This window comes from Dunckerocampus dactyliophorus, chromosome 13 (assembly GCF_027744805.1).
Source record: "Dunckerocampus dactyliophorus isolate RoL2022-P2 chromosome 13, RoL_Ddac_1.1, whole genome shotgun sequence".
NCBI classification, from domain to species: domain Eukaryota; kingdom Metazoa; phylum Chordata; class Actinopteri; order Syngnathiformes; family Syngnathidae; genus Dunckerocampus; species Dunckerocampus dactyliophorus.
Genome location: NC_072831.1, coordinates 25872979 through 25895092, shown reverse-complemented (window position 1 = coordinate 25895092; position 22114 = coordinate 25872979). Strand labels below are relative to the sequence as shown.

General features: G+C 40.5%; 2 protein-coding genes across 7 annotated transcripts in view; both read right to left on the bottom strand.

Annotated features, from left to right (window-relative positions):
• Positions 1-15298, bottom strand: part of aqr (aquarius intron-binding spliceosomal factor) — a 64859-nt gene extending 49561 nt beyond the window's left edge. For 2 of the 4 annotated variants that reach the window (XM_054795630.1, XM_054795629.1), the window contains exons 1-14: positions 15225-15287; positions 14690-14797; positions 14480-14536; positions 14137-14177; positions 14001-14036; positions 13370-13490; positions 13135-13275; positions 10113-10181; positions 9897-9997; positions 9744-9820; positions 7563-7627; positions 5190-5306; positions 4985-5098; positions 2349-2452 (exon numbers count right to left, since the gene is read on the bottom strand). In XM_054795630.1, coding sequence (XP_054651605.1) covers positions 2349-2452; positions 4985-5098; positions 5190-5306; positions 7563-7627; positions 9744-9820; positions 9897-9997; positions 10113-10181; positions 13135-13275; positions 13370-13490; positions 14001-14036; positions 14137-14177; positions 14480-14536; positions 14690-14797; positions 15225-15239 — 1166 coding nt within the window. In that variant the 5' untranslated portion in view covers positions 15240-15287. Of the gene's footprint in view, positions 1-2348; positions 2453-4984; positions 5099-5189; positions 5307-7562; positions 7628-9743; positions 9821-9896; positions 9998-10112; positions 10182-13134; positions 13276-13369; positions 13491-14000; positions 14037-14136; positions 14178-14479; positions 14537-14689; positions 14798-15135 lie in introns of all 4 variants that reach the window. The other 2 variants (XM_054795631.1, XM_054795633.1) reach the window with 2 other exon arrangements.
• Positions 14504-22114, bottom strand: part of dph6 (diphthamine biosynthesis 6) — a 106070-nt gene continuing 98459 nt past the window's right edge. For 2 of the 3 annotated variants that reach the window (XM_054795634.1, XM_054795635.1), the window contains one exon: positions 16373-19513. In XM_054795634.1, the coding sequence (XP_054651609.1) occupies positions 19395-19513 (119 nt within the window). In that variant the 3' untranslated portion in view covers positions 16373-19394. Of the gene's footprint in view, positions 14537-14689; positions 14798-16372; positions 19514-22114 lie in introns of those variants that run through there. The other variant, XR_008573347.1, reaches the window with a different exon arrangement.

Here is a 22114-nt window from a genome sequence, read left to right as displayed (position 1 = left end):
GAGAGAGACTGACAAAGTGTGTGACAAAGAAATTATGCGACTGTTCAATTCTGATGCTGAAGAAGACTACTTTAGTGGTTTTAATTGCCAGGGGGAGGATGAAGACGGCAATGAATGACTGTTTGGGTAGGCTACTGTTTAATTTACTGTTCTACTGTTTGGTACAAGCACTGTATTCCACACATTGTTCGGCACTGTTTGGAATAAAGCATTTACTTAATCAAAAGTTAAAAAAAAAACTCTTGTAACATCTATCTGTGTACTAAATACCCCATATTACGATGTGGAGACCTGCGGCTTATAGACCGGTGTGGCCTATAGTCCAGAAATAACACTAGATGTGTATCATTAGAGCTCAATGAGTCGATGGTTAAGCGATTATCCAATTAACTGACACCTATTTTGGTCTTCAATTGCTACCTAGTCAGTTTGTCCAAATGAGTAATCGGAAGTTTGAAGATTGCATAAGAGCATCAACTGATGAAGCCTGCTTCGATGAGAGGTGTTTTCTAAGACAACCTGAATAGTCCAGTTTTGATCGATTCAACGCCCTGAGAATCCAATGACCTAGATGAATGAGAACATGAACAGGAATATTATCTTATGGTGTTTTAGACAAAACAAGATATTCACACATATCGGCTTTGACTTTAGAAAACAGTGATGAACTTTGCTGCCTCTTTTCTGATGTGTTGCTGACCAAAACACTGCTTTGTGTTTGGTTCATATTGATTTAATTCGTCTAGAGCCTAACCGATTACCCGATTAATCGAAACAAGCTTCAGATTAATTGAGTAAGAAAATAATCGTGAGGTGAAGCGCTAATATCATGTAAATAAATGATGGAATTAATGGTTTGTTTTCATTATTGTGAATATGTATGTCATATCGCCACATAATTTAAAGAAGATTGATCAATTTCTATTTTTTTTCCCTTTCAGTTATTCATAGTTTTAATCTTTTAGAAAACAAAACGGTGTCAAAAGTCTTGGGAATATAATTGTTTTTCCATATTTGAGTTTATGTTTTCCATACTTCTCCAGATCAGTCAGAAGCCTGAAAAAGCTACCTACTACGTTATTGTAATGCATCTGTTCAACAATATAGTGGGTAGTGTACATTACATTTATAGTACATTACCTTTAAAATCAGCGCTCGTTTATAGCCCGGGAATGTTTCTTTAAATCACTGTGTGTGTTATAAGACGCACGCAAGCACGTGAATGAAACCAACACCCGTCAGTCAGCAACTTCATGCAGTGTTGATAAATAAGCTTAAAAACATGACACAATGCTACACATTTCTTATTACACAAACCAAAAGCTCAGTTTTACCTGTCCACACTGAGCCAAATTTTTTTTTTTTTTTTTTAAATCTCCCCCCTGGCTGGAGTTTTCCAAACGCTAGAGGCTAAAGAGGCCAAAAAGTGTGTTTTTATGCATTTTATGGACATTGCCTCAAAGCACCCATGCAACATACGTCATGGCCAATTCTGCAAAATAGATGATGACGTCATCATTCCAGAATGAACCGTTTGACCTGAGACTACTGCACATTGATAGTCTGGACTACTAGCACACATGACAACATATTGGCGATGGTGAATAATGACCGTGTCTGTGGAGACACAGCCTTACTGTCCCTAACAAATAAAATACAAAAGACTTGGGCCGAACATGTTCATTCTTGTTAGAACACGTTTAACAATGCCTCGTTCGCCACAGAGTCCACTACCAAACAATGTCCGCCTTTAAATGTGTAAGCGAGCAAATCACATCCAGCTAACACAGCGAATCAGAGCAATTAAACTACACAAGGATCAATTACGCACGCTTATCAGCTACACAACAATCAGTCACAGCCTTGTTTAGCCGACACGGGAACTTTCCCAGGCCCTTTAAAAATCAGAGTAAGCAGTAAGAGATGTTCACTGTGGCCTGAAATGGCAGCGCAAGCCACACACCAGACAGGTTTATTAGAGCCGGTGTGCTTTTTGGCTCTTTGGCAAGCTAATATGACGTGACAAACACAGCTGTTCAAAGAGTTTATTCTACACGCCGCTGCAAATCGATTAAATTAATGAGGCGTGCCTCGCTCTCTGGCTGCTAGCAGCTGCTTGTTGGAGGGGCCCCCCCTCACTCGCTGCCATTTAGCGACTGCACTCAGGCGGCAATGGTGCTGGTGCTGTTTATCACGGCGACTTAACGTGGGACCGCGAAAGGTGCAAGTGTGCATGTGCCCGTCTGTCAGCTGAGGTCACTGTAGTTTTTTTTTTTTTTTTTTTTACACAGTCCATTAAGCACAAACACTCATTTATTTCGAGGAAATAAATGAAATGAATTTGTTACCTGAGGGACCCGAAATGTTTCGTCAAGGATTCCCGAGTGTCGACTGCTGCTACGTTGGACAGTGCAAAGTCATGGAGCTCTGGAAAATGAGCAAAGGCTGCTCTCTGTAAGAGAAAAATGTGTAAATACAAAATAGCAACAATGTATAAATATTATATTTCTTTATATAGTGGCCTTGGGGAATTATTTCATTATAATTATTATATTATATATATATATAATATATAATATATATATTATATATATATACAGTATATATATATATATATATATATATATATCTACTGTATATGTACAGAGATCTCTCTCTCTCTCTATAGTATTGTATAGTATAGTGTAGGCTCCTACTGTATTAGCGGAAAGAAAGGTAAGGCATTTATTAGGGCCAAGGTTTCACCTTGGTTGGCACAAGTTTTTCATCACATTATGAAAATACTAAACACGTTAATTATAAATATCCATCCATCCATCTTCTATGCCGCTTGTCCTCACTCAGGTCTTGGGGGTATGCTGGAGCCTATCCCAGCTGACTTCGGGCGAGAGGCAGGGTACACCCTGGACAGGGCACATATAGACAAACAACCATTCACACTGACATTCATACCTATGGACAATTTAGAGTGTCCAATTAACCCAACCTGCATATTTCTGGAATGTGGGAGGACATCAAAGTACCTGGCGAAAACCCACGCATGCACAGGGAGAACATGCAAACTCCACACAAAGATGCCCAAATGGAGATTCCAACCCAGATCTTCTCAATCTCTTGTGTGGCCAACAGGCTAACCACTAGCTAACAATGCTAGCCACCATTATAAATATGACGTCACAATATGACATAATAAATCTACTCTCCAACTCCCCACTCATTTTCTATGAAACAGGTTACTCTCTCCCTGTTTTTTTTTGTGTGTGTTTTTTTACAATCCCTTATTACTTCAAAGGTCAATGCTGAAATGTTAAGCAGCACTTTTTCCTTTAAACTCCACTGTGAATGTCAGCTTTACAGATGCCATGTCTGCTCCACAGTAGGTACATGGTGTGGTAATGATACATGGCAGTATCACTCACTGCAAAAGGTCACCATGATAAATTCTATTAAGGCCTCCATCGCTCACTAAAGGCAAGATCGCTGTCGCTTGCTTTCTTATTATACATTTTGTGGACACTACCCGGTTATGGTATGTCCCGTACGGAATAAACCAATTATTTATTTGGCGTGTCCAGGCTGAAACTCTGTTGCCCATACATTCATTTATTTGTAGCGGCACACCAGATACATTTGGACCACCAGAGATAGATTTGAGGATTTTTACATTTTACCTGTTTACCCTCGCTCACAAACACATGAGAAGGGAACAGTTTGACAACAGTTCTTAACACACATCATACGCACACACCACAACTCACTAAAGACACGAGACGTACACATTGACATGTACCGTACATTATCTTTAAATCCCGCGTGCCTGCTTGGCGGATTCGTCATCTTCGTTGATGGCTTGTATTTACTTACCGAATAAATGCATGACGAATGAAACACTTACAGTATATGCGTAACCTTACTCGTGAAATATAGGAGTAAGAGAGGCTCCAGCATACCCCCGCGACACTAATGAGATGAAGTGGCATAGAAGATGGATGGATGGACGGCTGGATGGATGGATGGATGGAACACAGATCTCTTTTATGTATGAGGTGTGTTGCGAAATGGAACCGTTGATCACTGGTGCATAAAAGCTGGTGCTGAGGCAAATGTAATGAGCGTCAATAAAACCGCTCGGTGATTAAGTCCGAACATCCACGTGGGTTGATTTGACAAATCCTAAGTAAAAATGATCAAATGTAGAATTATTACAGCTTCTGCTTGGACATCAACAAGTCGCAAGCAGCGACTCAGATTGAAAAAAAAATCCGCACGCCACTCGCTGACGCTGTGAACTCCAAGGTAGGTTGAATTTCCAGGTGTGCATAGAGCACTTAATGCGCGCTTCCAACAATGTCTTGCACGCTGCCACTTCCATATTACTGTATTACCATTCATAGCCAGACTGGCTTCTGGCTACCCTGTTCTCGCAATACAGCTTTTCTCTCATCATGTTTTAGGGGCTACCCACACGGAAATGTTTTCAGGTCAAAACAGCAAAGTATTGCATCATTTCAGCCTTTCATCCACACTGAAATGGCATTGTCGGTGACCTGAAATGGTATTGTTTTGAAAACGGCTTCCAGAGTGTGAAAATCTGAAAACGGCACCCTAAACCCTAAGAAAAAAACCCTAAACCCACCCTAAAAAATACAAAAATCCTACGAAAGTTCCTGTGTGGACGGGGCCTTCATTTCACCGAGCTCTCGTGACACCCCAATAACTATACATGTCAGCTTTACAGATGCCATATCTGCTATTACTGGTGGTGAGTGTTGTGATATGCGGTATCATCAGTCAAGCCATTACAGTCACCTAATATTTGTTTCCCTGTTAATTAGAAGTGCGGCATGAATTAGGACTTTGGTGATTAATTGGGGCATTGCGTCTTTCAGAGTGGAGGAAATACCGCAAAATTCAAATAGGGGGCACAGTTTCACGCAGTTGACTTGGTGAGTCAACGCCGCATTATCAGGGTCGTCTTGGGTACCTGCAGGGATGTGATCCTATCATAGTGCAGCGTTGTCATCTCTTTCTGCGTCAGAGCGTTCCCCGTCTGGTCGTTAATCTCAAAGCCTGTGTAGAACTTCAGCATGTCGAGCAACTTTGTGGAGGGTGGTGGACAAGGCGGCACAAGTCATGTCTTTTGCTTATCATTCAGAGTGTGAAGATAATGCTGCAGAGTTGCTATGTACCTGGCAGAAGAGGTGGCCCTCCTTCTCCCGCTGGGTGAGGCTGGAAAGGTGACAACTGACCACCAGATGAGAGTCATCCAGCACCGTGTTAAACCAACGTCTGGTGGGAAGCAGGGCCTAGACACATATTAATACATATTCATGAGAATTAACAATACATGAGAGTCCTGCATAGCAAAAAAGAGCAACAGTGCAGTTCCCAGCATCTGGACGTCTATTTTATCCCTGATGTTTTCTTATCTTGATGGAAAAACTGGCAGCGACATGCTCGCACTGACGGAAAGACTTTGATTTATTTGCTGGTTGCGGCACAGTAACATGGGAGGAGGGATTTAGGGAGGTGGGGAGAACAGAAAGCTGTCAAAATGAGATAGCAAGCGCTGCTTTAGTGTGAATATATCAGCTCAATTTGTTGACAAAGTGACAGCCCGAGCGCAAGGGTGACTCCTGCCCACTAAACAAAAGGGAGTTCAATCCGTCAAGACGAAAAGGATGGAAGTAGTGTCCAGGAGAGGGGAAAAAAAAAACAAAATAAACCCCACCACACTGCAAAAGAATATGATACGGAATATTGTCATGCAAAAAAATGAACTGACAAGCTGTCTTCAAAGGATGCAGGTGTAGCAAGTGATACCTGAAGCCTGAGAGTAGGGATAACTTTTCTCTTTTATCAAGCAACAATCTTTGATCAACGCAAGCCAGACTGGAGGAATAGAACAGGCAAAAAAAAAAGGGTGGGTGGGGGGCTTTTTCCCCACTTTTTGTCTGCATTTCCAGGCAGGGAGGGAAGTACTGTATTGATTTCAGGCAACAGAGGCTTCTGTAAAAGGAGACGGCTTTGAAGGACAGGGCTCGTCTCTGGAGACGGCGGCGGGCTAGCTGGCCACCGGCCGATGCCAGGAACAGCGAGGCCTGGCCTGTCAGCAGACGGCCAGATGAAATCTATAGAGCTCCATTGCTTGTAACAGGAGATCTGCACACGCAGCAGGAGCCCATGGCACATTGTGTCTCTATCTCTGCTAGTCAACTTCACCAGCCTTCTATCTCCCCTCAGCATTTCAGCTCCAAAATTCAATAATCTGATAATGCTAATCATCTTGCTGAGCTATGTAAGTCATCATACACAGAATGGAACTAGATAGGCATTTGAAGAAATGAAATAATACAGTAATCCCTCATTTATTGCGGTTAATTGGTTCCAGACGGTTCCAGCGATAAGTGAATTTCCACAAAGTAGGATTCAATATTAACAAATTAAATATGTTCGTAGTTAGAGCATAGAAAATCTGTTTGACTTTCTAAATATGATTTTTACCATTATTAGAGTGATAGTCAGGGAGCAATGTTTGAACTGCGATGGAGCGAGGGACCACTGTACATTTATCTATCTTTATCGAACTGTTTAGTACAGTGGTCTTGATTCGATATCACAAGAAACCCAACAATCCTGTAACCCAAGTCACAAACATCAATTGCGCCATGCCCTGAACGCCATTACGGAAATGTGTTAGTCTGCACTTATTTGCTATTGTTGCTATTATTTTATGATGAACCGAAAAATCTTCCTTTGGCTTAAGATTTTATGTGTTGCCTTGATTTTCAGATGTTTTGTCATTTCGATTGCCTGCTCATTTAACCCATCTAATTTGCACTCAGTCGGTACTAACTTATAAATACGTGATAATAAAGCAGAAAATTATAAACATGGAGAGAAGATGGCGGCACCTTGCGCGGCTGCGCCACAATCTGGCCTCAAAATTGCAAAAGTTCATGTGTGAAAAAGTCGTTACTGGAATTACAAAAGGCAAGCAGTGTAGATTATGTAGATGCCTGCATCATCTCGGGCCGCTAGCCGGGACCACCCAGTGGCCTGCAGGGCAGCGGAGGCATGTACCACCCGCAGCGCTTTAGAGGTAGATGGCGACGACACCACAGGAGACTGAATCGCAACAAGGCTAAAAACTAGAATGTGACTTTGATTTTATCAATCATCTTTCAATAGCATTCATTAGTGGTGAGTACGTAAACATTTTGTAATTTCAAATGTTTCATAGAGTGTGAGGTGTACTATAGAACTTGTGCTGTCAAAAATAGGCATATGCATAGTTTTTCGCTATTCGTGGAAGGTCTCCGAACATAATCTCTGCGAATAGCGGCGATCTATATACAATATTGCAGTATTCATAATTTTTTAGTGGAAAACTTTCCTGATTACTTTTGCCGCCAAATTAAGCAGCAAACAGGTTGGGTTGAGTTAACTGCATCCACTACTAGTCAAATACCCATCCCTAATGTTCCCTAAGATCAATCCATATAGACTTCACTTAAATTGCAAAAATAACACTTTTAAATGTTGACTTTTATGTGTCTTACCTCCAGATCAATCATAAGTTCAATGAATCTCTCACAATAATGCACCTTCTCCATGGTGATGGACCCTAAGGGGGGGAAAAAAAAGGTGTAAGACAAACAACTGTGTGAAGGAAACTAACACGGAACTGAAATTTCTGCAGTCCTATGTAGTAACAGAGGTGGGGACGCCGCAAGGTTCTGTGTGAAGGGTACGGGGGAATACATGCTACTGTGAATCTACTGTTACACCCTTTTGCGGGGTGTGTGAGAAAAATGCTAATGATGAACAATGAGGCAGGATGCACCTGGGTATTAGCTGGGAGGAGGAGATAACGTGGGTTAAACACTCACATTTATCACTCTGTTGTGTTGAAGGCATTGTGACTTTTTTAGATAGATAGATATATATATAGACACACACACACACACACACACACACACACACACACACACACACACACACACAACGCCTTCAATACAATATTTCCTTTAACATCTTTCACTGTTGTAAAGTTGTGGAATTGGTGTTTGTGACATGTATTTTCGCAAAGGCAATTTGTACTGTCTGTCAAATATTTGCAGCATTTTTCAAAATGCCAGCTTTTTGATTCTATTGAAGAGCACCTAACCCAATCAAACGACACTTTCTGTGAGCGCACACCATTTTGTGCTGTCCCGTTTGTGTTTACTTTGTTAACCAAACGTCTCTGAGTGTTGACTGGCAGAAAAAAGGCTCTGCTTTGCAATGTGTACTTTTTTGTGTGGCATTTGGCTTTGCAATCATCCTTTTTCCTCCTAATTTCTACCATGTTACTTAGCATTGCTCCTCACGAGTCTACACCCCTCTACACAGTGTGTGCTCGTGGCCCTGCCTCCCCAACAGAGGAAAAAACGATTAGGACTGACAAGAGGTCTCACCGCATTCATGCCATTGTTTTATGGCACAAACGCACCCATGGGTTAATCCAATACACAGTGAGAGTGAACCGTCTTCCTGCCAGACACACCGGCACACAGCAATATATCCGGCAAAAATTATCGAGCTCATTTTCAAATATCCATCCATCAATTTTCTATGCCGCTTATCCTCATTAGGGTCGAGAGTATGCTGGAGCCTATCCCAGCTGACTTCGGGCGAGAGGTGGGGTACACCCTGGACTGGTCGCCAGCCAATGGCAGGGCACATATAGACAACCAATCATTCACACTCACATTCATAACTATGGACAATTTAGAGTTGCCAATTAACCTAACATGCATGTTTTTGGAATGTGGGAGGAAACCAGAGTACCCGGAGAAAACCCACACAAGCACAGGGACAACATGCAAACTCCACACAGAGATGTCCAACAGAGATTCGAACCCAGATCTTCCCGATCAACATGCTAACCACTAGGACACCGTGCGGCCCATTTTCAAACAAGTGTCTTCTCCCAGAACATTCTGCCTTTTATTAATCAGGTAAGGTTCTATTGTATCCACACACACTTTAAAAAATGACGTATTTCAGCTTCTGTAGCTTCAGTTTGTCTCCATGTTGGTGTAAACATTGCCCCCCTCCCTCTGGCTGCGACTTCTCTTGTGAATTTAATGTTAGGAGCGGTGCCATGACACACAATAAAAAAAAATTTAAAAAAAACAAACTGATGCGACATAGACTCCGGTAAACACTGTAATATAATTATCTGACTGCAGGAGGCGTGTCACTGTGCTGGGTTCTGTGTAAAAGGCACAGGCGAAAAATAAATGACAGATTTACTGCTACAGCCATGATTTGGCAATATTGCAGGATGTCTGTGTGAACGAGGCTACTGATGAATGTGAGCAGCATCATGTGGGAACCCTCATCACCCGTGTGTGTGTGTGTGTGTGTGTGTGAGAGAGATGGGTGCATGCAGCAAGCATTAGAGTGATGTACTGTAGATCCTGCTAGGTTGGGGATTGTAATGTACCCTGTCAGGTCTGAATTCCACCTAAACACACAAGGGTTCTGTTTTTAGCACTCAGGTGGGGAGGGAGGCCCTCGGTGTCGGCCCGCATTACGAGTCGGTGGTCGGTGCCAGTGGCGCCGTGGCAGCGGGGGCACACGCTCCTTTGGAACAGGGAGGTGATCGCTACACTTGGCGGATGTCTTTTATTAAAACGCGTGATATTCCGCATTGAGTAGCTGTGTACGCCTCCGTGAGGGAATGATTTGTTTACCTGACGGCGGGATTGACTCGAGGACCCCGTGAAACTTTTTAATGAGAGCCGAGAGGAAGGTTCGCTCTTTTTTAGCCCTGAAAGAAGAAGAGGCAAATGAATGAGAGGCAAGCTTCAAAAGAAAATTTGGTTTTGCAAGAGAATCTTATTTACTGCTCAGACGCGTCAGCATCCATCTTGTCAAATTTCTTCTTGATCAGATTCCAGAATTTCCGCAGCTTGGGAACCTTCTTCAGCTCATGTTGGAGTCTGGACTGCAAAAAACACACATTTGCAGACAGGATTAGATGCCGGCTGTTGAGTGTATTATTTAAAATACACTGACTGTGCACAGTAGCCATGAATTCAATGCATCTGTGGGCATCTTACTGGTAGGAGGCACATCCACATTGGCAGAGAGATGAGCTGTTGCACCTGCTCTCTGATCAAATCTACCTCCTGGGAGAAAGAGAGAGAACAAAATGTATTGTACTTTTTTTTTTTTTTTTTACAGGACTTCTCCGCATAAACAAAACCTTCACCACTAAAATATGCACAGGCTCTTTTATAGGACACTATCAATACTGAGAAGTTTGCAAGTATAGCACATTTTCAAATGAGACCTCTGCGGCACTCTGTTAGAGATCCAATGCAGCACTGGCCAAGACAAGACTTGAGGGCACTGCAGCCAAGTGCAATACTGCCACCTCGTGGACTTGATAAGATAATGCATCCAAGAGTGCTTTAACATGAAAGAGAAAATGTGCCGTTGTTGTTTCATCAAAGGATTCAACAGTGTAAGGCGGGGGTGTCCGAAGTGCGGGAGCCATTTGCGGCCCGCGGCTGTTTTTAATTGGTCCGCGCCACATTCTAAAAATATAATTTAACAAGAGAACTTAACCCCACCCCCCCCCAAAAAAACAGCAAAGAAGGATAAATCAGGAGTAATTTTACAAGAATACAGTCAAAAGTTGCAATTTTACGAGGAAAAATTACAGCATTTTAGTAGCATAAAACCAAAATATTAAAAGAACAAAATTATTTTTTAAAGTTGTAATATGAGAAGCAAAACAACAAATAGCGTAATTTTTGGAAAAGTAGGTTGTGGGAAAAGGTTATAATGTTATGAGAATGAAGTCATAATATTTAAAAAAAAAAAAAACATTTACAAAGATTATTTAAGAAAAAACTGAAATATTTCAAAAATGTAAAAAAAAAAAAAATGGGGAAAAAAGAGCAAAGAGTGAAGTTCATACTAATAAAAAGGCTTTTTCACCAGTATTGCAACGTATTTCAATGTCTGCAGGACTCTTTGTCCTCACAAAACTTTGGATTTTTGGAGCTTATTGTATGACATCAAATATTGCAGCCAATTATACATACACTAATCCCTCGTTTAACGTGGTTAATTGGTTCCAGAGCACACCATGATAAGTGAGTTTCAACATACATGGAATATTTTAAATATGGTTTTTAACATTACTAGAGCCCTCCAGACATAAAATAACACCCGTGTAGTCACCTTTACATTTGTATTACCCAATATATTAGACATAACAGAAAATAAGGCTCACACGTTAGCAATGGGAGTGTTCCTAGTTTTTTTTCTGGACATCATATTTCCTGCGGCTACTGTCTCATCAATGCAACATCGCTGACACCTAGTGACCAGTGTAGAACACTACATATCACATTTTTAAATGTGTTTTCGGAATGCCGTATATTTGCATTTTAGTTCTTTTTGTGGTTGAAATGCTTCATTTTGGCTAAGAATATGTACAATATGATTCAATATGGATTTTTTTTTTTTAACTAATAGTCAACCACGAAACAGCGACAATTTATTCATCTATTTTGAAAAACCGTGATAGAGTGAAGCTGGGAAATTTGAACAGCAAAGTGGCGAGGATGACTGTATTTTTACATTTTGAAAGTAACTCCACATCACTATCAGTCAAAACATAAAATTGCCCTTTTCCTCAATTTTTGCAAAAATGACCAGCTATGACTTTCTAATTGGCTGCTACAGTATTCCTTAGCTAGGGATTATAGTAACATCTGTTGCTTTGGAATGCAATGTACACCCTAGAAATGCACATTCACATGGACCACGGAAGGAAGTATTACAGCACACACGACTGCAATCTACTTGCAGTGTGATGGGTTGGGGGTGTGATGTAATGACATAATTGTCAAATTTGCATAATTGGCTAGGAGGCAGTTGCAAAAAGTGAGTACAAATACGCATGTTTAGAACTACAATGAACTTTTCTTGTCGGCTGGATATCGGATGGAAATCCCCCAAAATTATTGGATCATATCGGCCTGCATCTTAAAATCGCCGATACTGTATATGCAGTCGATTTCAGACTCCGCCCCAGCATGTCTATCCAGCAGCGACCGGATAAAGCCCATGTGATCGCAACAACGTTTTGCTAGCATGCTAACAAAGTGGCAAGGAACAGGAGTGCTGGCAGCCGTGTGTCAGGAAAAAGACGTCGCAGCTGAGTGCAAAAGTTGTCATGCACAAGTTTTAGCTATAACAGAAAATAGCGAGCCCGTCGGTGGTGAGTAATTTTTATTATTTTTTTAAATTATTTTTATATTATTTTTATTGAAGACATCATTTTAGATTTCTTACATTTTTTTGTTTATTTTCTTTGCACTTAAGTCATTGTCATTTTATATTTATTAATTCCTTCAGAATTGTATTTACATTTACACTTTTAAGTCATTGTCATATTTTTATTGATTTATTCCTTCATGATTTTATTTATAATTTTTATACTTTTAAGTCAACCCAAGCAAAGGTATTTGTTTTTTTAAAACCAAGTGTCATCTTTTGAATGATTAATACACATAATTACGCGTCCAAAGTGCATTTCAGAGGAATTTATAGGGCATTTTGTCAAGGAAATGAGGAAGAGCATATCTCATTGTTGTGCTGGTAAATGGTCTTTCACTTGTATAGCGCTCTTCCACCTCCAAGGTACTCAAAGTACTTTGACTACCGACTAGGGGTTTGGTATCTTGCGGGAGGACGGAGTATCAAACCTGCAACCTTCAAGTTGGGAGACTACCACTCTACCACCTGAGCCATGCTGCCCCATGCATACAAATCATGCACACATAAAACTTAAATGTCAAAATTGCAAATAAGAACACACGATCATATTTCACTTATAGCTCTGCAATGAACAAATACCAAGGAGGAAGATTACCAAAATATTGCTAAATTCACTTCAAAACAACCTGCGACCCACCCGGAATGGACCCGCGACCCACCAGTTGAGAACCACTAGTGTAGATCATGTCCTACATATCTAAGAACAGGGATATCTGAAAAAAAATCTTTAGAATCCTACGAGAACTTCCAGGTTTGTGTATTGGCTAAATGTGCTGTAGTACATACAAGACTGTTGAAGCAGTGGTCCAGGAACTCAAGCAGCACAGTTTGCTCCTTCAGGCTGAGCCCGCCTTCATCCCCTGCCAACAAGGCTTCCATCACACATTTGAAGAAGAATGAAAAATGGCCGGGCCCCTTTTTGAACACCTGATGAAGAATAAGGTAAGACAGCAGGGTGGGACGCTGATGGGCGCAAAGGATTACACTAAGAGATATGACAGGTAAAAGACTGCTTTCTTACCTCCCAAGCTGGGACGTTTTCTCTGAATTTCTCATTGACGATGCAACAAATGGACATGAGAAAGGCATTGCTGGACACCTCTGGAGTGTAGTTGACCCAAAGGTAGTTCTCCAAGTACTGACTACAAGGTGACAGATTAGCTCATTAGAGTCACAAAGCTTTGGTTTTAGGAAAATACATATGGGATGGCCCGATACTACTTTTTCCATTGCTGCCTACCAATACATTATTTTCTCCTTTCTTGTTATAGTAACAGATTTCTATCCACATGCTTTGCTTAATATAGACAATTAAAAAACACCATGTTCAAACAGTAACTCCCCTGACGGAGGAAAAGAGAAAAGAGAAAGACGCGTGTTCATGTCTCACATAAATAAGGATTGTGGATGAGGGGAAAATCCCATATTCTTTTACGGCATTCACAAATTTAACAATGTAGTCAGATTCTCACATTCTCCTTCAGAAAGAGCAATGTTTGTTCATTTCTCTTTACTTTTTCCACTAAAGCGCACACACACAGACAAATCAAACAAACACATTTTTTCCTGTTTTTTTTTTATTATTATTTTATTTCTACAATCTGATATTGGAGTGGGGGCCGAATCAGGCCATCCCGAAACAAACAGCTTACCTGAACTCCAGCAACATGATTTTTCTGATGGCAAACCTGCAAAGGAAATGACAAAAAAATAAAAATCATGAGCTCAAAATATGTGGTAAATTAATTTACAATGCAATAAAAGAAAAGTGTGTACAGTAGTACTTACTTGGACATAAGAATCTCTTTTTCATACACATCCTCCATCACCTATCAGAGAGTCACAACAGTATTTTCAAAATATAACATATAATTATAACACATTTATTTATAATCAATTAGAACCGAAAATATATTCTTAACATTCAATATAAAAACAAAAAACCTAAAGTCTAGATAATAAATTATTGGAATTTATTTAAAACTGTAAATATATTATTTATTTTAAATAAAAATGCATCAAATAAATATGTAAAATACATAAGTAAATCAAAAATCGAAAGTGTAGTTAATTTACAAAATTTTATTTTATTTCTGAAAGGGTTTTCTGAAAGAGGACAGCAACCACTCACCTTAGGGTCAAAGGGCAGTTTGCTTTTTGCATTAGGTGCCCAATATTTGTTTGCCAACTGAAATAATGAAATAAAAGCAATTAACAAGCGTTATCTTAAGGCAGGAAAACTACTTTAAAGATACATTCTATTTAGGTTCCCCCCCCAAAATAAGTAGTTAACTTCTCAAATGTGTATTTTCTATATATTAATGTGCAGCCTGTTTCTTACCTGTGTGACATATTCTGCATTAATTTGGGACACAGACGGCGCTGCAGCCTTTTTAGCGGGGGTTTCTTTCTTCTCCATGTTGGCCTTGTCAAGCAGCTTCATCAACAACTGTCAGCAAAACAGATCACATTGGCATAAATGCAGAACAATCACTTTTCTGTCGATTTACACACACGTGGAATGAAACAAGTCTCAAGACAGAAGATGGAAACTACGGCGGCAAAGTTCGTAATTAGTTTAGCAATTTGTCATATAAGGCAACCGAAACAATACTAGAGAATATTAGACAATAATATGAGCTGTCCTACTCTTTTAGCCTACTCTATTAGCTGTCCTACCCTTTTAGATGTTAATAATACGCGTTTATCAGACAACACAATTCATACTTTGGCTAAGCTAACAAAACATACTACAAGCTCACTATTTTTACGAGTCGCTATTGTTACCTCAGCATTACGCAAGCAAAAAAAATACCATAAAACAGAATAACAAACATTTACTTCTCTTTCAGCATAGGTGAGAAGCAACGTTGTACCTCTGCTTTACGCATGTACACAACAAAACGCGCTGGACGCGATTCGTTTCCTGGTTAGGTCCGGGCAACATTATCATCCGAAGAAACAGTGGCACACATGCATTGGTTCCTACCGGTAAAATGCGATAATATTTTCATAGGAATACAAAATAAAATAAACAAAGACAACTACCGATAGGAACAAAATGACAAAAAAACCCACTGTAATCACAATAATAACATAAGTCGCATACAGTACATAAAAAGCTTGGTGTCATTTGTATTTAAAAACTATAAAACTATATTACTTAAAAGTACCTTATTTTCACCTTACATTTTTGCCACCACCATTTAAATATTATTTTTAAATATTTCAAAACCTAATACTACATGGTGCTTTATTTGCAATACCTACTTTAGCCAACAGAGGGGAGCAAACACCATCTAATATAACAATTTGATGGCCTCCTTGTTCAAACATTAGAAACCAACACTTTGAGCAGAGGCTGTGACCTGAATGCTTTCACATTACGTCAAGAACACAACAAACATCGAGAAACAAAAAGGATTCAATCATGAAAACAAACAAAACCAAACATGTCAACGTCAGGGGATGCGTCTCAAGCAGTGAGGTCACTACTAAAACTCCCTTACTGAGTAGACGAAGAGAGCCTCACGCACACACACACACACATTCAGTACATACACAACACCAGGCTGGCTGGCCTGGAGGAAGAAACACACAGTTAAGTCCATGTGCAAGGCCAAAATGACAAGGGCCGCAGGCCGGTGTGTATACAGCACACAAAGGACAATAACGTTAGTTACAAAAAGCCAGTTTTGTATGCAGAGCGGTTGGCCGGTCAGCTCGGCAGAAAATGTACACACACGAGAAAAGTAAATGTCACCCTGTCTTTAGTCATTTTGTGAGTAAATAACGGTGGCGAGGACACAAAGGAACGTCTGTCACGAAACATCATGTCGGCCCACGGGAGCATGATTATATCCTTGTGGCTTTGTCGGCATCTATATGAAAATAGACGGAAGCAAATGTTTACAGACGTGATCGACAAGTCGTCACCTTCCGGTAAATGACGCTTTTTTTCCAGAATGAATATTTGATAAATAGAACATGCACAACAATGTAATTCATACCCAATGTTTTAATATTAAAAACACAAATCTCAACAACAACATTTCGGTACAACGCTTGTGTATATTTTATTGTGTTTTATGGGCTAGATAAAACATTCACTCAAAATCTAAAGTTAGATGGCAATAATTAACACATAAAAAAAAATCATCACATTTACATGAATCACTGTTTCTTAATTCCCATAGTAAATCCCAAAGACAATTTGATTGTCATTATAGACTGTGCATACTGATTACAGGATTATGTGAAAACTTCCACCTCTTTAGAAAGAATTCAAGTTAAATCACAAATTTGGACGTATGAAAACAAAGCCCATATACAATTTCAACATCCTTAGAGACATTCCGACTGATTTGATATAATTTAACATCTACTATATTAGATCATTAAAAAAATCTTCACTATTGACTAAAACTAAAGTTACATGGCAAGAATTAGAACATTATAAGCAAATAACTACCTTGATCATCATCAGTATTTCTATTAAATGTTGATTCTTCATTTCCATTGTATATTCCATAGACAATGTGGACATCCTTACAGACCATGCACACTGCTTAGATTCTGTAAAAAGCTCTTCCATCTCAACCAAACAAGTTAGATGGAAAGAATGAATGCATAGAAACATAATTATCATCAGTACTGATATTATTACTGTTCCTAATTTCCATTGTAAATCTCATAGACAATTTGGACATCCTGAAAAGTGTCCATAGTGATTACAAAGGCTATAACAAGCTCAAATTTGAAAGTACATAATTAAAGTATGGGGCTGCACGGTGAGTGGTTAGCATGTTGGTCACACAGTCAGGAGATCGGGAAGACCTGGCTTCGAATCTCCGCTTGGGCATCTCCGTGTGGAGTTTGCATGTTATCCCCTTGCGTGGTTTTCTCCGGGTAATCCGATTTCCTCCCACATTCCAAAAACATGCATGTTAGGTTCATTTGCGATGCTAAATTGTCCATAGGTAAGAATGTGAGTGTGAGTGGTTGTTTGTCTATATGTGCCCTGCCATTGGCTGGCGAACAGCCCAAAGTCAGCTGGGATAGGCTCCAGCACCCGAGCAGCATAAAAGATAGGCTCCCGCTACCTTAGCAGCATAGAAAATGTATGGATGTTTTTTTTTAAAAAAGGCTGACACATGTAAATACAGTTCATCAGGAATGGAACATTGTAAGCTGACACGACACACCAAAAAAGCTGATTGGTGGAGTAAATGCAAAGGTGTGTTTGTCACTCAATGTCAAGATGCGTAGGCTAATAATGTCCAAGTAAGTTTTGTAATAATTAATGCATAAAAACAAATTAGTTTTCTATTAGTTTCAATTGTAAAGCCATACACAATTTGTCATCACCATCTCCACTGTAAATTCCACAATTTTTGAACATTCTTAGTGACTGTCCATTCTGTGTAGGCTCATGTTTGAGAGTACTGAAGATCTCCAAGTGTTTTATCTCTTATCTAGTTGTATTATGAAAAAAAGTTTTAGCCCCCCAAAACAAAACAGATGAACATAAACACACTTTCCAGAGTATTAGCTTGCTGTAGTTCATAAATAATTGCTTGTTTGTGTTTTTCAACCATCAATAAAGAAAAATCTTCAGGCTCTATTGGCTGCCTCCATTGTTCAATTTTTGATAGCAACAATCAAAACAAAACAACAGCGAGGCTGGGCGTGGCGAGGATCGATCAGTCGGCCCCGTGATAATGGCGGCGGAGTGAGTATGGAAGATGCATTCTGACTCTGGTTCATCAATATGGTTCATGATCTTTGAGAAAAGAAATGTTCCAGGAGCGACGGTTAATAGTCTTATTTTCTCCACACACACATTGAGCTTAATTCTTTGCCTGCAGCGGTGTGAGGCGAAGTCCCTCTCCTATTAACCAGGCCGCCTTTAGAATCAATAGAAAACATAAAGAGGCTTAATCTTTTCGGGTGCCTGGTGCTGATTGCCCATTACACAATAATAACACACCTCCAGTCCCGTGGAGCATGACACACACCCACACCCACACACACACACACACACACACACACACACACAAACACACACAGATGGTGTTAACTAGGAAGCTACCTGAAACAAAGAGATGCTTTTCTTTACTTCTTTCTGGAGGCGACTAAGTAAAGGAACCCCTGTTCAAACGACTGTTGATGCTGAGCCAGTATTGGCAATGCCAATTTGTAAAGAAACACAAAAAAAAAACAAACAGATTTTCCTGAAATTGTCCTTTTTATGTTTTTTTATGTTAGTACTAGAACACATTAGTGGTTGAGTAAATGTACATGTTGTGTTATAGCGCAGTGGTCCGCCATGTGTTTTCATTGTTAACATTGCTAACTCGCTTGTACATGTCCTGCTCCACATTTTTATTATTTGCATAATGGTATATTTTAAATATATACGACTGGGAGACACGTTCCATTTCAGATTATCATGTTAAACAAAAGTTTTTAACCATTTTCAGTTAAAAAACAGGCGCTTTGCCACTGCACAGTACCGACTTAGCTCCAGTCGGCAAAACCCGCAATGCAGTCGGTATCATTTTATCGACGAGGGGACCAGTGCGAGTCAAACGTGAGCGATTACACACGCTGGCATCGATAGGCTGAGACTGTGACAAGCTGTCATCGATTCATGACACATTTCATTGACTATTTTTCATTCTCACGGTAATAAGGGACATCCCCGGTGAACGCAATACGGGAACTCAACACTTTATCTGGTCGCACATGCGCGAGTAGATGAAAAATTCACTTGCGATGCTTCATATTTTAGTCGCAAAACGCGACTACCGGTATTTAGTTGCAGTCTGGAAGCCTGTCTGCCTAAGAAATCCTTGAGACTGAGCAGCAGTCAGCAGCACTGTAGGCTAACTGGATGTATTCTCGACCCATACACCACGATTATATCACATTGAGCTTTGAATAGTCATGTTGTTCAGAGATGTTGTTCAAGTCAAGAGTCAATCCTGTGAGAGAAGCTCCACTGAGCTCCAAAGTTGTGCGGCTGTTGATCCTGGCTCTGGTTCTTATGCGCTGAGCCAACAGGACAGGTGGAGGATGCGGCAGTCAGGCAAGTCCAGGACTGGAACCAGGGCAACGGATGGACTGGACTCTCCTAGAAACTTTTTAAAGGTGTCCTCAAGTCCTGGTGAGGATAAAGGAGATATTGTGGGGAGGAAGAAGGTGACATTAGAGCGACACTCCCACTGGGGCTTCACTTAACCCTTCGACCAGGAGGCTATTTACAAATTATTGATATTCTTAAACCCCCTTACACTCATTGCTGTGTAGACATATATGTTCGGAAGGATTCAATTCCTCGTCTGCCTGTGTGTGTGCGTGCGTGTGTGTGTGTGTGTGCATGAGGGGAGGAAGAGGCCCCGTAGAGCTGCCGATCATCTTTATGAGAGCTCACAGTTCTTGTTCGTGCAGCCGGACTACAGATGGACAACGGACATGTGAGAATTCACAGAGCCCCCGTCTTGATGACAGCCTGTCTGTTAGTGGCGTTCCGTTGGGATACCTTTGTACGCTAATTGGTCACAAGTGGTCCCATCGAATGCTCGGCAGACACGTTAGGTACTGAAGATGGGCGTTTGGCTAAGTTTTCTTGACAGGAAAATGCATTATCAGTTCACTTATTTTTTTTATATATGTTCTGAACGCCTATTTCCATGACAGTGCATTGTATTGAGCGATGTGATTGATTGGAAAAGCTCAACATGCAATGTCATAATACTGTTCTACTCCAGCTCCATCTACTTGGCCCCAATACAAGTGGACTGTAACGGTTAAGAATGAAAAAAAAGGCCTACATAAAACTAGTTTGCTACCATGTGCCACGCCTCTGAAATGGAAACATTGAGTCAATGTGATGTGTTCACAAACAGAAAAGGCGTGTTTTCGGTTCATAAAAGCATTATGCTAGTGTATATAGACCATACAATTACAGATCTGAAAATCCCTCATTGATACATTAACTCATTGACTTTTGTGCATTTTTGCCGAACTTCAAGACCCACAGAATATTGAGTTTCAGGACTACATAAACATACAAAGTATCTAAAAAAACTTTAGACTCTCTTCTTTCATCAGAAAAAAAAACGTTTGTTTCTAGCCTTTTTGGGTCTTTAGATATTGGCGGTAGAACATAGGGTAGTTTCAGCAAAAACACCTGATTTTGACCAAAAAACAGAGAAAACGGGGTCTGCTGGATGTGGGCATGAATCCCTGCTGCTGACCGATCCGGACGGCAGCCACTCGTCAGAAGAATCAGGGTCGGGTTCTGAGTCACCCGACTCTGAACTGCTTCCGTGGCTCAGCAACGCTAACCACTAGCTTGTTGCTTCGGCTGCTACTGTCACCTGCATTTGTGTCTACGTCACCTACATCACCCATGTCACCTCTATCTTTCGCGATCGCGTCGCTACTAAAGGCAGATCCAGGCAAGCTCTGTGACAGTGTTGGCTGCCTGTATTTTTTTGTCTCCGCTCGATTTCTGCATGCGTTCCGCCATTTTCCTCTCTCAACCCACAATCCGTCTTCTTCATAGACAATCTGTCGCTGCCGGTTGGAGGAAAAGAGAACTCTTGCCCCCTGCTGGGACAGAAATACACTGCCTACGAGTCAGAAATTCACACACTAGATGAATATGACTGATCTGTAGCTCCCGCCGAAAAAAAGCTGTGAAAAAGTTAAAAGGAAAACTGCACTTTTTTGGAATGTTGCCCATCATCCACAATCCCTTATGGGAGGCACAAACACATACAGTATGTCTCTCTTTTTTGTGCATTCTAAAGATATAAAAACAGGTAAAAAGAGAGAGCTTATTGCGGCACGTAATGAGACACACCTACGCCGCCTACACGGACTGCTAATAAACACCTCCAAAAGCCCCCCACCAGGTTTTATGGTTTTATATACATGCTATGACCATGTACTTTCATGATAACAGGTAATACTTGCAGTATTTTGCCATATTTTGCCCATCTGTACAATGGGGCATATGTTGCTAGATGTAACCTTCCAATTACTAAAAGATAATGGAAGTAAATTAATCTGTTTGATGCTTATTTTAATTGCGGATCATTAGAAATATTCTTTGTTTTAGTAGCACACCGTGAGTAAAAAGAAATGATATATAGAAAACATGACACATAAAAAAACTGACCAACTATTAATCACAAAAAAAGATGCATCGATGATCGTTTCATCACCGCATCGCAGGCCTCAGAATCTCAATCGCATCGAATCGTGAGGTGGCCAGAGATTCCCTCCCCCAGGCTCGCTGGGCTTTTAAGGAGTGGCCAAGGCCCTGTAGCAGTGTGATTTTTAGTTGTGCTACACTGACTTCCAAATGGTTCAAATTAGTCAAATGAACTCACAATTAGCAATTGGCCAATGAACATCGTTCACTTACTGCAAGGGGGGGATGAGTAAAGATGCTCAAGGGCATGGAAAGACCCCTTTAGCGTTCATTGCGATGCTATTTCAGTAAAATGATGGAGCGTTTAATGTCTTGCATGTTTTTTTGCATTCATACCAAGAGAGTATTGCTACCCTTGTGTAAAAATTAAGCTTTTAGTGGCAGGGGGGGCCTGTCTCCAGCACGACAGGAGGGCTTTGGATCGGAAGTAACAACTTGAGACAAGATGTTTAAAGGTTTCATTGGAAGCATATGTCATGTCTATCAACTGTGAATCCTCACGCAAATAATGCAAAGGGGGAGGGAAACACGGGAGGGGAG